At 40.6% G+C, this 14,667-nt stretch overlaps 1 protein-coding gene across 4 annotated transcripts in view; it reads left to right on the top strand.

Annotated features, from left to right (window-relative positions):
- Window positions 1–4,633, top strand: part of TPR (translocated promoter region, nuclear basket protein) — a 196,773-nt gene extending 192,140 nt beyond the window's left edge. For 3 of the 4 annotated variants that reach the window (XM_077277613.1, XM_077277611.1, XM_077277609.1), the window contains exons 50-51: window positions 3,060–3,161; window positions 4,486–4,633. In XM_077277613.1, the coding sequence (XP_077133728.1) occupies window positions 3,060–3,161; window positions 4,486–4,532 (149 nt within the window). In that variant the 3' untranslated portion in view covers window positions 4,533–4,633. The remainder of the gene's footprint in view (window positions 1–3,059; window positions 3,162–4,485) is intronic. The other variant, XM_077277610.1, reaches the window with a different exon arrangement.
- The last annotated feature ends 10,034 nt before the right edge of the window (window positions 4,634–14,667 follow it).

Below are 14,667 nucleotides of genomic sequence, written 5' to 3'. Positions count from 1 at the left end.
CATTTACGGTTGGGAATAGGGTTGGGATTAGGGTTAGGGGTGTGTCAGGGTTAGGGGTATGGTTAGGGTTACAGTTGAGATTAGGGTTAGGGGTGTGTTTGGATTAGTTTCAGTTAGCATTGAGGGGTTTCCACTGTTTAGGCACATCAGGGGCTCTCCAAATGCGACATTGCGTCCGATCTCAGTTGCAGCCAATTCTGCGTTGAAAAAGTAAAACCGTGCTCCTTCCCTTCCGAGCTCTCCCGTGCGCACAAACAGGGGTTTAGTTTACCCCAACATATGGGGTATCAGCGTACTCAGGACACATTTGACAAAAACTTTTGGGGTCCAATTTCTCCTGTTACCCTTGGGAAAATACAAAACTGGGGGCTAAAAAATGTGTGTTAAAAAAAAAAAAAAAAAAAAATTCACAGCTCTGCGTTATAAACTGTAGTGAAACAGTTGGGGATTCAAAGTTCTCACAACACATCTATATAGGTTCCTTGGGGGTCTAGTTTCCAATATGGGGTCACTTGTGGGGGGTTTCTACTTTTTAGTTACATCAGGGGCTCTGCAAATGCAACGTGACGCCTGCAGACTATTCCATCTAAGTCTGCATTCCAAATGGTGCTCCTTCCCTTCCGAGCTCTCCCATGCGCCCAAACGGTGGTCCCCCCCACATATGGGGTATCAGCGTATTCAGGACAAATTGGACAACAACGTTTGGGGTCCAATTTCTCCTGTTACCCTTGGGAAAATACAAAACTGGGGGCTAAAAAAATAATTTTTGTGGGGAAAAAAAATAATTTTTATTTTCACGGCTCTGCGTTATAAACTGTAGTGAAACACTTGGGGGTTCAAAGCTTTCACAACACATCTAGAGGAGTTCCTTAGGGGGCTACTTTCCAAAATGGTGTCACTTGTGGGGGGTTTCAATGTTTAGGCACATCAGTGGCTCTCCAAACACAACATGGCGTCCCATCTCAATTCCAGTCAATTTTGCATTGAAAAGTCAAATGGCGCTCCTTCCTTTCCGAGCTCTGCCATGCGCCCAAACAGTGGTTTACCCCCACATATGAGGTATCAGCGTACTCAAAACAAATTGGGCAACAACTTTTGTGGTCCAATTTCTTCTCTTACCCTTGGGAAAATAAAAAATTGGGGGCGAAAACATAATTTTTGTGAAAAAATATGATTTTTTATTTTTACGGCTCTGCATTGTAAACTTCTGTGAATCACTTAATGGGTCAAAGTGCTCACCACACATCTAGATAAGTTCCTTAGGGGGTCCACTTTCCAAAATGGTGGCACTTGTGGAGGGTTTCAATGTTTAGGCACATCATGGGCTCTCCAAACGCAACATGGCGTCCCATCTCAATTCCAGTCAATTTTGCATTGAAGTGTCAAATGGCGCTCCTTCCCTTCCAAGCTCTGCCATGCGCCCAAACAGTGGTTTACCCACACATATGGGGTATCGGCGTACTCAGTACAAATTGTACAACAACTTTTGAGGTCCATTTTCTCCTGTTACCCTTGGTAAAATAAAACAAATTGGAGCTGAAGTAAATTTTTTGTGTAAAAAAAGTTAAATGTTCATTTTTGTTTAAACATTCCAGAAAGTCCTGTGAAACACCTGAAGGGTTAATAAACTTCTTGAATGTGGTTTTGAGTACCTTGAGGGGTGCAGTTTTTAGAATGGTGTCACACTTGGGTGTTTTCCATCATATAGACCCTTCAAAATGACTTCAAATGAGATGTGGTCCCTAAAAAAAAAATGGTGTTGTAAAAATGAGAAATTGCTGGTCAACTTTTAACCCTTATAACTCCCTAACAAAAATAAATTTTGGTTCCAAAATTGTGCTGATGTAAAGTAGACATGTGGGAAATGTTACTTACTAAGTATTTTGTGTGACACATCTCTGTGATTTAATTGTATAAAAATTCAAAGTTGGAAATTTGCGAAATTTTCAACATTTTCGCCAAATGTCCATTTTTTTCACAAATAAACGCAGGTAATATCAAAGAAATTTTACCACTATCATGAAGTACAATATGTCACGAGAAAATAATGTCAGAATCATCAGGATCCGTTGAAGCGTTCCAGAGTTATAACCTCATAAAGGGACAGTGGTCAGAATTGTAAAAATTGGCCCGGTCATTAACGTGCAAACCACCCTTGGGGGTAAAGGGGTTAAAAAATATGAAAAAAATATAAAAGTATAGATCACCCCCCCCCTTTCGCCCCATTCAAAATAAAAAAAAAAAATCAAACATACACATATTTGGTGTCGCCGTGTTCAGAATTGCCCGATCTATCAATTAAAAAAAAAAAGCATTAACCTGATCGCTAAATGGCGTGGTGAGAAAAAAAATTCCTAACTCCAGAATTATGTTTTTTTTTGTCGCCTCGACATTGCATTAAAATGCAATAACGGGCAATCAAAAGAACATATCTGCACAAAAGTGGTATCATTAAAAATGTCAGCTCGGCACGCAAAAGATAAGCCCTCACCTGACCAGAGATCCCAAAAAATGGAAACGCTATGGGTATTGGAAAATGGCGCATTTTTTTTTTTTTTTGTTGTTGTTGTTTTTTTGTGCAAAGTTTGGATTTTGTTTTTCACTACTTAGATAAAAAATAACCTAGACCTGTTTGGTGTCTATGAACTGACGTGGAGAATCACAATGGCAGGTCCGTTTTAGCATTTAGTGAACCTAGCAAAAAAAGACAAACAGTGAGATTGCACTTTTTTTGTAATTTCGCCACACTTGGAATTTATTTCTAGAACAAGACATGGTAAAACCAATGGTGTCGTTCAAAAGTACAACTCGTGCCGCAAAAAATAAGCCCTCACATGGCCATATTGACGGAAAATAAAAAAGTTATGGCTCTGGGAAGGAGGGGAAAAAGGGTTGCGTCTTGAAGGGGTTAATGACTTCTACCTTTTTAACATGTAGTTTATACATGGCATGCTTATTGTTAAAACAAATTCCATAAACAGTGCCATTTTTTGCATTGTCTGAGGAACCATAGGCCATGAAATTTGTTCTTAATATTTTGATTTTTATATAATTTTAAGCAGACACAAGTACCAGTCAATCAAAACCCCTCCGAAGAGTAAGACTTCATCCACAGACTGGAAGACCTGCTGTCCGGGGAAGGCAGTTTACTAGGCAAAGAGGTTTGTTAAATAGAATAAAAAAAGATATAAAATTAAATTAGTTTTTAAATGTCTGAAAGAAATACAGAACCATAAAAAGTTTAAAAGAAGATTCTTATAAAGCATATAGTATTTCTCACTTTGTGATGGTGCTTGTGAGCCTGATTGAACTTTAAAAGAGGACTTTGGGAATCACTGTTAAACTTCTTTTTAGCAGCCTTCATTGAGGGCACACAGTAGACTGACACTGAGAATTACAACTTAAGAAAAAAGTTAGCTCCTCCCCAGCAGGAACAAAAATAATACACACATGCCCAACAAGACAACATAAAGCAACAGGGTGGGTGCTGTCTCCCAATTCTTAGATGTTGATATGGAGGAAAAATGTCTTTTTGACTCTTCTGTAAGACTGCTCCCCAAGTGAGAAGGCTGGCATTCATTGGCGCGATCTTCCAGTGAATAGGAAGGAGGAACTGAGAAGAGTGATGGAAGTCCTGCCACCAGATCAGATTCATGTGCCACAAGGGCAAGAGCCCGCTGGGACGATGTGGTGTAGGTTCCCAGGGGCATACAGCTTGGCAGTCCTGGATGATGAGGATCCCTGGAGGGATGATCCAGGGTACTAGAGCCATGGAATCCCTATGGTACCCTGCTCGTATACTGCATTGATGGGAGACACTGCAGATAGGGAAAATGGCGGTGCATGGGAAGGAGAAATAAATATATAAAATTAGATATATTGGATGCTTGTTGGGAAAGTCAGAATGCTGTGATTAGGCACAGTAAAATATAGACCTACCTTGGATTTAGTTAGAAAATTGTGTTATAGAAGCCCTCCCAATGTATATACGGTACATATTTTTTTTATTATGTGTGTGTGTATATGTAATGTAGTGTGAGTGTATTAATATACTTATCTGCCTCTGGTTTCTCAAGTTTCCAGGGCCGTTCTTCTCCTCTTCTCAGTGATATCACACCACTGCAGACTTTCTGTGTCACCCTGGAAGTGACTTTTACCATGTAAGCCTATGGAGAGTACAAGGCTCTATAGGCTTTGATTGTACCAGAGACCTCTGGCTCACACACAGCATAGTGAGGCAGCTGATCACAGTCGTGGTAATATTACTGAGAAGTGAAGCAGAATGGGACTGGACACCGGAGCAGCAGTAGGTGAGTATATTAATAAACCCTCACTACATTACATGCACATATACGCACACATTTATTTAAAAAATGCATGGGAGTACTTCTTTAGTAATAATACCTGTTTGATTTTTTTTTTTTTTTGCTATATTTTCAAATTATGGGCTTCCAAAACATTACAATTTTATTTTTTTTTTTGCAGGAGTTCCTTTGGGAAGTAGAGGAGGAATAAACAGAAGCAACTTTTAAGAGCCCTCTTTTTTCCCTATTGTGAATAGAGTTTTCGTTCCTGATTTTAAGCATTTGTCAAATGAAACGTTTTTGTAAAAATTAAAGGTTTATTAAGTCATGTTTCTTTTTTCTTTTATCGTGTAGTGGCACTCACAAGGTTTTGATGTCGATACAACATCCACTGTTTTCCTCTTCTGTCCGTTTATATATAAAATATGCTATGAAACTTGCTTTAAACGTATTAACCAAATTCCTATGCATTATAGTAATGTTTACTCCCCTTATGCAAAGCCTGTTTTCGCCTTCCTGGTTAGGCCAATTTTTTCCAATTCTTGCCAGTGTCACTTTGTGGTAATAACTCTGGAACGCTTCAACGGATCCCACTGATTCTGAGACTGTTTTTTGTGACACATTGTACTTCATGGTAATGGTACATTTAGAGCAATATGCTTTGTGGGGTTTTTTTTATTAAAATATCCACAACTTGAAAAATTCACAATTTCGGAAATTTCAATTTTCATGTCCTCAACAGTCATACCGCGCAAAATAATACATAACATTTACCACATGTCTACTTTTGTCAGCATACGTTTTGAAACAAATCCAATTTTTTTTTTTTGTTAGGAGGGTTAAAAAATTTGCAGTAGTTCATTTCTCCTATGAAATTTACAAACCCTATTTTTTTTTTTGTAGTATTTCTTTATTTTAGGAACCATTTCACTTTTAAAGTGAAATTGAGAGAGTCCTATGTCAGAAAACACCTAAAAAAATAAAAAAAAAGTCCACACTGTAAATATGGCACCCCTCACGGTATTCAAAACCACATTCAAGAGGTTTAACCTTTCAATTACTTCACGAGAATAATTGCAAAGTGGGAGAAAAAAATTAAAAATTATTTATTTTTCGTTAATGTTGCTTTAGCCCCAAATTTGTTTGTTATTGTGCAATTTCTCCTAAGAACGCTGATGCCCCATATGTGTTGAAAAACTACTGTTTAGACACACAGGAGGGCTCAATAAGGAAGGAGCATTATTTGACTTTTTGAGCGCAAATTTAAACGTGTGTATTGTTGAGTGAAGTATTAATGAGTGTTACAAGTTAAGGTGTTTATTATTAAAGTAACAGTCAAAGTGTTAATATTACAGTCAGAAAAAAGTACAGGTACACTTGACTTATTTACAGCTTAAACCATTTCATCTTGCCATGCCACAGGTCCAATATCAGAGACAAAGTAGGCAGCAAATTTATCCCTCATTTGTGCAACTTCCACCGTAGTCCTCAGAGGGTGAGCATGGTGTGACGCCCCAGGGTCCTGGTCGTCACAGTGACATTGCTTTCCTCTCGGGGAGAGTGATGTTACGCTTGGAAGCGATGAAGGATATCTCTTTATCAGGTACCACAATGCATACAACATGTTCACCCTCCAGGCCATAAGGGGGAGCTCTAAACCTTGTTTAGCATGAACTCCCCTATAAATACATTCTGATCTGGAGGGAAAGGGTTCAGAAAGTTACAGACAGAGAAGAGGGCAGACCGACATAGAGTGTCAGAAGGTCTGAAGGGGTCCTGTAGTCCGAGGTACTACAGCCCCTAGAGAAAGAGACATACAGAAGGAAAGTACATCGTTCAGTGAGCATGCAGAAGAGCAAAGCACAGAAGAGTGATATCGGGGAGACCAGCTGCGAATGAACTAGCTCCCTCTGAAGCGCAGATCACCGGTAGCCGGAACACTGAGGTTGTAAGGGACTCTAAGACTTACAGCAGAGACTGGCAGGACAGCTGAATTGCAAGTTACCTGTCCGCCACACACACCTGAAGACACAGTAACACATAGAGCGCGGGGCGTGATAGAGTCCCTGTAAAAAGGCTCGAGTTACCTGTCATACAGGTATTTTCCTATCCTATATGGGGGACAGAGAGAACTGTGAGGACTTTATCCGAAGTCATAGGCAGTAAGGGACTACAACACCACCGCGCTTTGAGGAAGGCTTTTAACTCTACCTGGTAAAGGGGACTCTGGATTCGCTTCCAAGCCGGCCTGACTCTGCCTGCCCTGTGATCTGGTATCCTGGACTGTGGCTGCCTGAAGTCTTCAGTAAACCAGGTAAAGAGACTGCAAACCTGTGTCCTCATTCTTTACTGCACCATTCACCATCTTCCACCTACACACCGGGAGCCCTGGGGATATACTTTACCTGCGGGAAGTTATATCATCTAGCTGCCATAACATGACCCCTTAAAGCAGCGTCGGTCCTCACTGACCGAATACCACAGGTGACATCACGAATATAAACTATATTCAATTACCCTCTTTACGTGGGTGCCCAGGGCCACGGACCGGGTCGCCACCGTGACATCCCCCTGTGAACACCGGACCCGGTACCGGGTACCCCACAGCCCTGGCGGGCAACTCAATGGCAATCCGGCAATGTGGTATTAACAGGTTCCTCAAATTCGAAGTGGGGTTGTTCTTTTGACAGGATGTAATTATGCAGAACAACACACGCTTTCACAACCTCATCAATTGTCTCTATTTTAAGATTGGTGTTCCCAAAATGCGCCATTTAGCTGGCAGCAAACCAAAGGCACACTCCACAGTTCTTCGTGCCCTTGTCAGTCTGCAGTTGAAAATCCTTTTGGTGTGATTCAAGTCCCGACTCGAGCATGGTTTTATGAGGTTGGCATACATTTGAAACGACTAATCCCCAACAACAACAAACTGCATTGGCGGTCCTTCAGTGTTTGGAAGAGGTTGTAGTGGTGGAAAATTAAAATTATTACCATACAAACGTCCCATGTCAGAGTTTTTGAAGTCTGTTAGTCATTTCCTCGTCCAAATGTGCCATCGTCAACGGCGACAAATCGATACTCAGCATCTGCAATCACCATGAGAGCAATGGAAAATAATTTTTTTATAATTGAAGTACTCAGATCCACTTACAGCAGGTTGAATTGTTCTGCATTTTTCAGCCATAGTTCAGTTGTGGGTTGGGGGAGGAATATCTGCAACAGAAAGTCACACAATACAAGGCAGGCGTCTCCAACAATCCAAGAAAGGGTGGACAGTCCAATCCGAAATTGAAAATGTAGAGATCTTAAGGTCTCTCTGGTAGCCAGGAATCTGTGGAAAAGAAAATGGGGAAAAAAAATCAGTACATGGCTTTTAGAACAATAATATTAATGCCAGGTGTTTCTTTTTCAAAATTACATACCTTGGGGTCACCAACAGATGCTCCTCAGCAGTAATTGCTCTACGTAGGTACGTGTCCTGCCTGGTGATGGATCCTCGCACACGTTGCAGCAATTCATGGAAGCTGTGTTCAGACATCCTCTTGTATTCAAAAAACGTTTGCGTGTTTTCACGAAGCTCTGTGTACAATGAGTGGTAGGCTCCACGGCTCTCTCAGACTTCAACAATGGTGTGTTGCCAATAGCGACGATTACGTCTTCTCTGTCTTTCTCTTCTCCTTTCTTCATTACAAGCCACAGCAAAAGCCAATTTCAATGATAAATCCAAATTCAGATTGAAGCTCTCCATACTAAAATCCATCTTGCAGCCGGATATAGCATCAAAAGAAGAGGATTTCATCTGTGCAAGGTCTATATATATATATATATATTCCAGAAGCCACGTCCATTGGGAAATACCATATGCATGCGCCTAAACAACGCAAACGCATGCACACGCAGCTTTTTTTGCCGTCATGCATAAGATGATGTGGATAAAAAGCGCTGCGTAAACATGCGTTTGCATGCGTTTTGGCATGTTTGCGCATGCAGATGATACGCTGTGCACAAACACGCTAATGTGAACCTAGCCTAAAGGTGGAAAAGCTTGCTGTATCCCAGATTTTAGCTAGTTAGCTAGGTGGTTGTGTATCAGTCAGATAGTGTTGCTAGGTAGTATCCAGTGTGGCTGTTAAATTTACCTTCCAGCACTTTTTTTGGGCCATTACTGAGTTCCAAAGACAGCAGGGCACATGTCCTACAAATGTGTTGAGCACTGTTTCTATTGTGCTTTATGCACGAGTATAGCATTCTAAATAATATTTTTTCTGTAGCTAAATGTGAAACAGCCTGCTGTATCCCACCTTATCATTTTGTGCTGTGGTGATATGAAACTGTCTGCAGATCTAAGGCACATTAAAAAAAATTATAATTTTTCAGTTGCAAAAATTTAGGCAACCTGCCATTTCACACTTTGTCATTTTGTTAGGTTGAAATTAAGATGTAGAGGCCTGATCCAGAGGCCACCAAAAAATATTTCTGTTCCTAGTGTCATACAGTAAGAAACCTGACTCTCAAATAGTTTGTAGCATCTAGTGTGTTATAGAGGCCTGATCCATAAGCCACAAAAAATGCTTATGTTCCTAGTGTCATAAAGTAGGGGACTTTACTTTCAAATGGTTTGTAGAATGTAGTGTGTTATAGAGGCCTGATACAGAAGCTACAACAAATTCTTCTGTTCCTAGTGTCATACGGTAGGGACCTGACTTTCACCTAGTTTGCAGCATCTAGTGTGTTATAGAGGTGTGATCCAGAGTCCACCAAAAAATTATTCTGTTCCTAGTGTCCTACAGTAGGAGACCTGACATTCACATAGTGTAAGGAGGTGGCCGGTCCTCTCAGTTGCGTCCTCTCCTCCTTTCATATGACCCCCCGTGCACTTCAAGTAATGTAGGTGTTAATGTAATATATGTTGTTATGGTGTTCCCCTTTAATGTGCTGTGTCTGCCATGTCTGTTATGTACTTAATAGAGGCAGGGACAGAAGTAGTTAACAGACGTGGGCTGGACTTGCAGTCAGGAGGTGAAGGGAAGCTGATGTTTCCCTCCAGAACTTTCTGAGACACTGAACAGAGCAGACGTGCATGTTACAGGGCACTGCCAGGCCTCCGGACAGGAGGGAACTGTTACATATAAACTTGGCACACACTATGATGCAGTGTAAGGGGTTTAATAAGAAACAGTACATACAGTAGTAGACGTTTCGGTCTATAAGACCTTCATCAAAGTACTGTGAAATAACAAAAACAGGAAAGCAAAATATACACAGTGCACATAAAATAATCCAGGAGATATCTTTTGATCAAAATAATAAGCAATCCAAAATGCTGTACAAAAGTCTCATACATCATAGCTAGCATGGTACGATAAGAAGCAATGAAGCAGGATCAACAACATGAATGCCTGATCGATATTGTAATGCAGGTGCATAATAACCACACGTGGAATGGAATGGTGGTAAAAGTAATCAACCTACCTAAATTAGTGTACCAAAGTAAGGAAGCAGACTTCCCATAAAGGAAGGTATATACTGTGCTATAGGTAGCTAAAGGTGGGTATAGAAATCACCTAGTAGTATCCAAGAAGTAAATTACATACCCCTGAATGGCATTTATAATGCGCGTGCCTAATGAGGTCTGTAAGTATAAATGGTATATATATATTGGTCCAGACTGGGGAACTGTGCCGGAACTAGTAGCGAGTAAGTTTGTGTAAAGCACTTACCAAGTAGCTGTAGAGATGTGGGGAAAAGACGCGGTGTCTACCGCTAGTCAGAGGCATCTGTTAGAGCGTCCCATTTGTCTCTATTTAAGCATAAAGTGCTGCAGTGATCTGAGAAAGCGCGGCCGAAAGTAGATGACCAGAAGTGATGTATTGCGCTGGTTAGTGATGCAATCTGCGTTCCACAGTGCCTGGAAAGGGGTGGAGAGGAGTGATGCTGTCCAGTGCGGCTAAGGCTATGTGCACACGTTGCGGATTAGGCTTAGGAATTTCTAGTGCGGATTCTGTCTCTCCTGGCAGAAAACGCACCTGCGGTTTTTTGTGCGGTTCCGCAGCGTTTTTTTGTGCGTTTTTGCTGCGGATTTGCTGCGGTTTTTACCCCTGCGGTTTTCTATAATGGAGTGGGTACAAAAACGCTGCAGATTCACAAAAAAGAAGTGACATGCTACTTCTTTTAAACCGCAGCGTTTCCGCAGCGGATTTTCCGCAAAGTGTGCACAGCATTTTTTTTTTCTCATTGATTTACATTGTACTGTAAATCAATTGCGGATCTGCAGCGTTTCTGCACCTCAAAAAACGCTGCGGATCCGCAGCAAATCCGCAACGTGTGCACATACCCTAAAAGGGTGTGTACCTTAGTGAATTAAAGACTGGAGCTTTGTGAGGGAGCTGGATCCAAAGATGGTATATCTATAGCAACGGCGATTAATAATTCTGCAATAAGAAATAAGAAGAATTAACATAAAATGCATGTGATAGACAACAATTGCCTAGAAATCAAATAATCTGTAACATATACATCCTCATTTATGTCTGATTATATGTAAAATAAAAGGACCGGAATCAGGGTCCTTTATATACAGAAAACATCGTTATTATTGCTCTATGACTGAGGCAGACAGGATTGGATGTCATAATCCCTATTTAAGCCCTTGGGGGCCAATGTCTGCAGTTCATGGATCCAAAACGCCTCTCTTTTCTTGAGAAGACCAATCAGATTACCCCCCTCCGTGGTACTTTGACCTGTTCTATCACTTGGAATCTCAATTGTGCAATGGTATGTCCCTGATTGATGAAGTGATATGGAATTGGTAACAACATATTTTTGCATCTAATTGTGGATTTATGTTTGGATATACGATCCTTAATGGGCTGTGTGTTAATGGGAGGTGGATCCAAAGATGGTATATCTATAGCAACTTTACCATGACCTTAAACAAATTAATTTTTTGGACACATTGGTGTTAAAAGATGATAAGGGCCACATATAGCCACAGACTTATTCATTAAGCCCACAGACCGTAATAGCTTACTTCACTATCACAGTTTCCATCCAGTGAAGGTGAAAAACGCTATACTCAACTCGCTTAAATAGGGATTATGACATCCAATCCTGTCTGCCTCAGTCATAGAGTAATAATAACGATGTTTTCTGTATATAAAGGATCCTGATAGTAGTGTATCAGAGGGACCATTCGTCAAACTCAATCTGACAGGTGCCCCGCCCCTATCAAAATGTATTAAAAGGGTGTAACCCCTCCTCCCCTCCCTGTCAGCCAGCTGTCCCTCCTTGTCTGGCTGTCAGCTTTTGATACACTTTGATATAGTTTGATACAGTGCTTATTATCCCAGTATTGTTTTTATATTAGATTTTGATATTGTTAATTTGATAGTGCTGCGAGTTTGTTGTGTTTATAACACACCATGCTGTTTATTTTATATCCTATGAGATTAGTTGTCAATTCCCAACCGTGACCGGCTTACATATAACTCGTCAAACTCAATTGGGCACATTATGTATGTGGCCATATTACAACACCCGCAAGTAAGAAGCGGTGTGTTTTATACGATTATAGAAAAAAAAAGACACGATATTGTAAAAATTTAAAAAGATTTTATTGTTGTAAAATAAATACATCTCAAAGACATTTCAATACTATAAAAATTATTACAGAGTATAAAAGCAAAAACATTAAATAGTACAATGATCATACATCAATACAGTTCTTACAAAATAAATAGTATCATAAGTACAATGAACATACATCATTACACTTCTTGCTGAAATAAATAATAGTGTAACAAGCCAAGTACAGCATTTATCCAGTACATTCTTTACATTGTGAGCCACATGGTTTGTAGTATCGGTAGAGACCTTTTTTTAGGCATTAGAGTTCCGCGTGTGGCGCCTAATGACAGGGAATGTAAAGATTGAATTGTACGTGGCATCGGAGTTAACTTCTGTGGAGTAGATACAGCGTGTGCCTCGCTGCTGGAAATTTTTAATTCATCTAAAAGCTTCCTAGTAGTGGGATTACCCACAACTGTAGACAGTATATTTAGCTCGGCCATAGCATGCATAAATGAATCCCAACCCGGAGGTAAATTCCGGCCGGTCAGAGCATGACTCTGCGTTGTACTACGTACCAAATCCAGTAAGTTAGACCCTGGTATTACGGATCCTTTGAAAATAAATTCGGCTTTATTATTCCAGGCTGTAACATTTTTATTCTGCAGTAACCTGTTTAGTAAAAATTCAGCATTCTTTTTATATCTTTGGTTTATATGACTGACAATTTCAGCGACCTCTTGATTTTTATCAGAGTCGGTATTTGACAATTGTTGCTGACCAGGATCAGGAGTGCTAACGAGATTTAAAGCCGTTACTTCTTTTGAGCTGTGCCGCATATGTACCAAGTAGCGCTGTAGCACAGTGCTATACATTTTAATTTTCACATCATCGGGAATGTCACGACGTTGTAACATGGCACTAATTTCAGTTTGTCTAGCTCCTGTTTGGGCACTAGATACATTTTCTCTGTATGCTCCATTATCTTCCTGCGAGCAGACTTGTTATTATTGGAATTGCAAAAGCTAAAAGAGGGCCGATAAACCCGCCGGCCTGCTTTAGTAGCCACTTCTTTTTCTTTATGGGCTGAGATCTGTCGCCCAGGGTTCTTATAGCTTTACGCCACTTCTTTAATATACCTTTTTGATGCTCTTTCAGAGGAATCCTGCCTTTTAAGATGTTTAAAGCAATCTCGCCTATGGCTGTAATTAAATCATTGCTTGCATTGCGCAAAATAGACTTTCTGACAGTGGGGGTTGCTTTCACCAGAGTTTTTAAGAGAGCCCAGTTACGCCGGAGTCTCTCAGACATCTTTACATCACAACGCACACAGCGTAGAATGTCTGATACCGGGTAAAATTCACTTTTTAGAAGGTTTTTTCTTTTGAACATAAACCGCAGGCAACGCTGGTGGAAACAATCCAGTCCTTAAGCGATGATCCTCAGGGGTATTAGCTCTCAAATCTACAAGCAAATACCCATAAGGCTCCCGCGTGGCATCCTCAAAAGCTTCTAGGAAAAAACGTGTTTTTCCAGGATACATCTGCCGAGCTAGAGTTAAAATTTGTAATTTATCTCGGGGGTTATTAAAAAGCACCATGTAATTTGTGTTTAAATTTATCGTGCAGCTTTTCTTACCCTGGCAAAATATGTTTTGTACCAGGTAGAAAATGCTGAGATTTCTGTGGTGCACATACTTGGTAAAGGCTTTTTCTATCTCACAATTTTCACTAGCACTCTCCATGAGATCATCAACAATAGCCAAATTCACCTTCTCCAGCGGGAATAATTCGTCATCTACGAATGTATTCGGCAGACCCTCCACAAATCTGGCGTTGGGAAAAGAGAGAGAGATTTCATCATATAGTTTCTGCCAACACGAATAAAACCAAACAATATTATCAGGTTTCTGAGAAAAATTAGTTTCAATATTATATAGCAGTTGTTTTACAAAATAGCTCTTTCCAGAATTAGACGGCCCTGCTAGAATGCATGAGAATGGGTGTTGCAGGCGTGTATCCATCACCACAATACGCGACTAATAGCCAAAAGGCAGGGTGGTAAAATCGTCAATTAGGCGCCGCTTTGTGTAAACGCACTTTTGTGTTTTGCGTAATGGCCGCGTTTCAATCTCCCAACACTTTTTATTTCTCACAATGGACAGTTGCTGTACGACAATACGTTTCTGTGTATCTGTGTCAGAATTGCGCGGGTAGACCAGAACTAGATCTTTTAGACTGTTGAAATTAATAGATTGAGAGTTACCGACATTTAGTGTTATCCCCTTAACTTTTAAGACAGTTTTACCGGTGTTGAGTTTGTATCCGTAAGTTTTGGGCCCCGCGGATACAAATTCTGTGATGTGTGTACCATCGGGTATTTCACTGGTCAGTTCCCCCAGGTAATCGCCTAAAGGCGGCTGCCACTCACCATCTCGCTGTACAAAAATAACTGAATCTGTGTCGTGATAAAGGCACCTCTCCTGCAGCCGGTCCAGCAGCGAATGGAGCTCTAACCGGGCATACGCTGTTGTAAAACATGCTATAAAAATGTTTGTGTTTTTGTTGAGTGTGTGGTGGCCTTTTGCGTATTTCCAATTAATGATTGCGGTGTCATCATCAAGGACATGTAACATCGAGATGTCATAGTAAGGCAGGAACAAATACTTAAAAAGCGCATCTGGGTCCCTAACAATGCTGGTACATGATAGATTAGATCTCTGAGCAAACTTTCCCCATAAAGAATTTAAGAAAAGCTTGGAGATCTGTCTCTTAGCAGGATTGACCGCTATATTTTC

Source organism: Ranitomeya variabilis, chromosome 8, assembly GCF_051348905.1.
Source record: "Ranitomeya variabilis isolate aRanVar5 chromosome 8, aRanVar5.hap1, whole genome shotgun sequence".
NCBI lineage: Eukaryota > Metazoa > Chordata > Amphibia > Anura > Dendrobatidae > Ranitomeya > Ranitomeya variabilis.
This window is presented reverse-complemented; position numbering and strand designations above follow the sequence as displayed.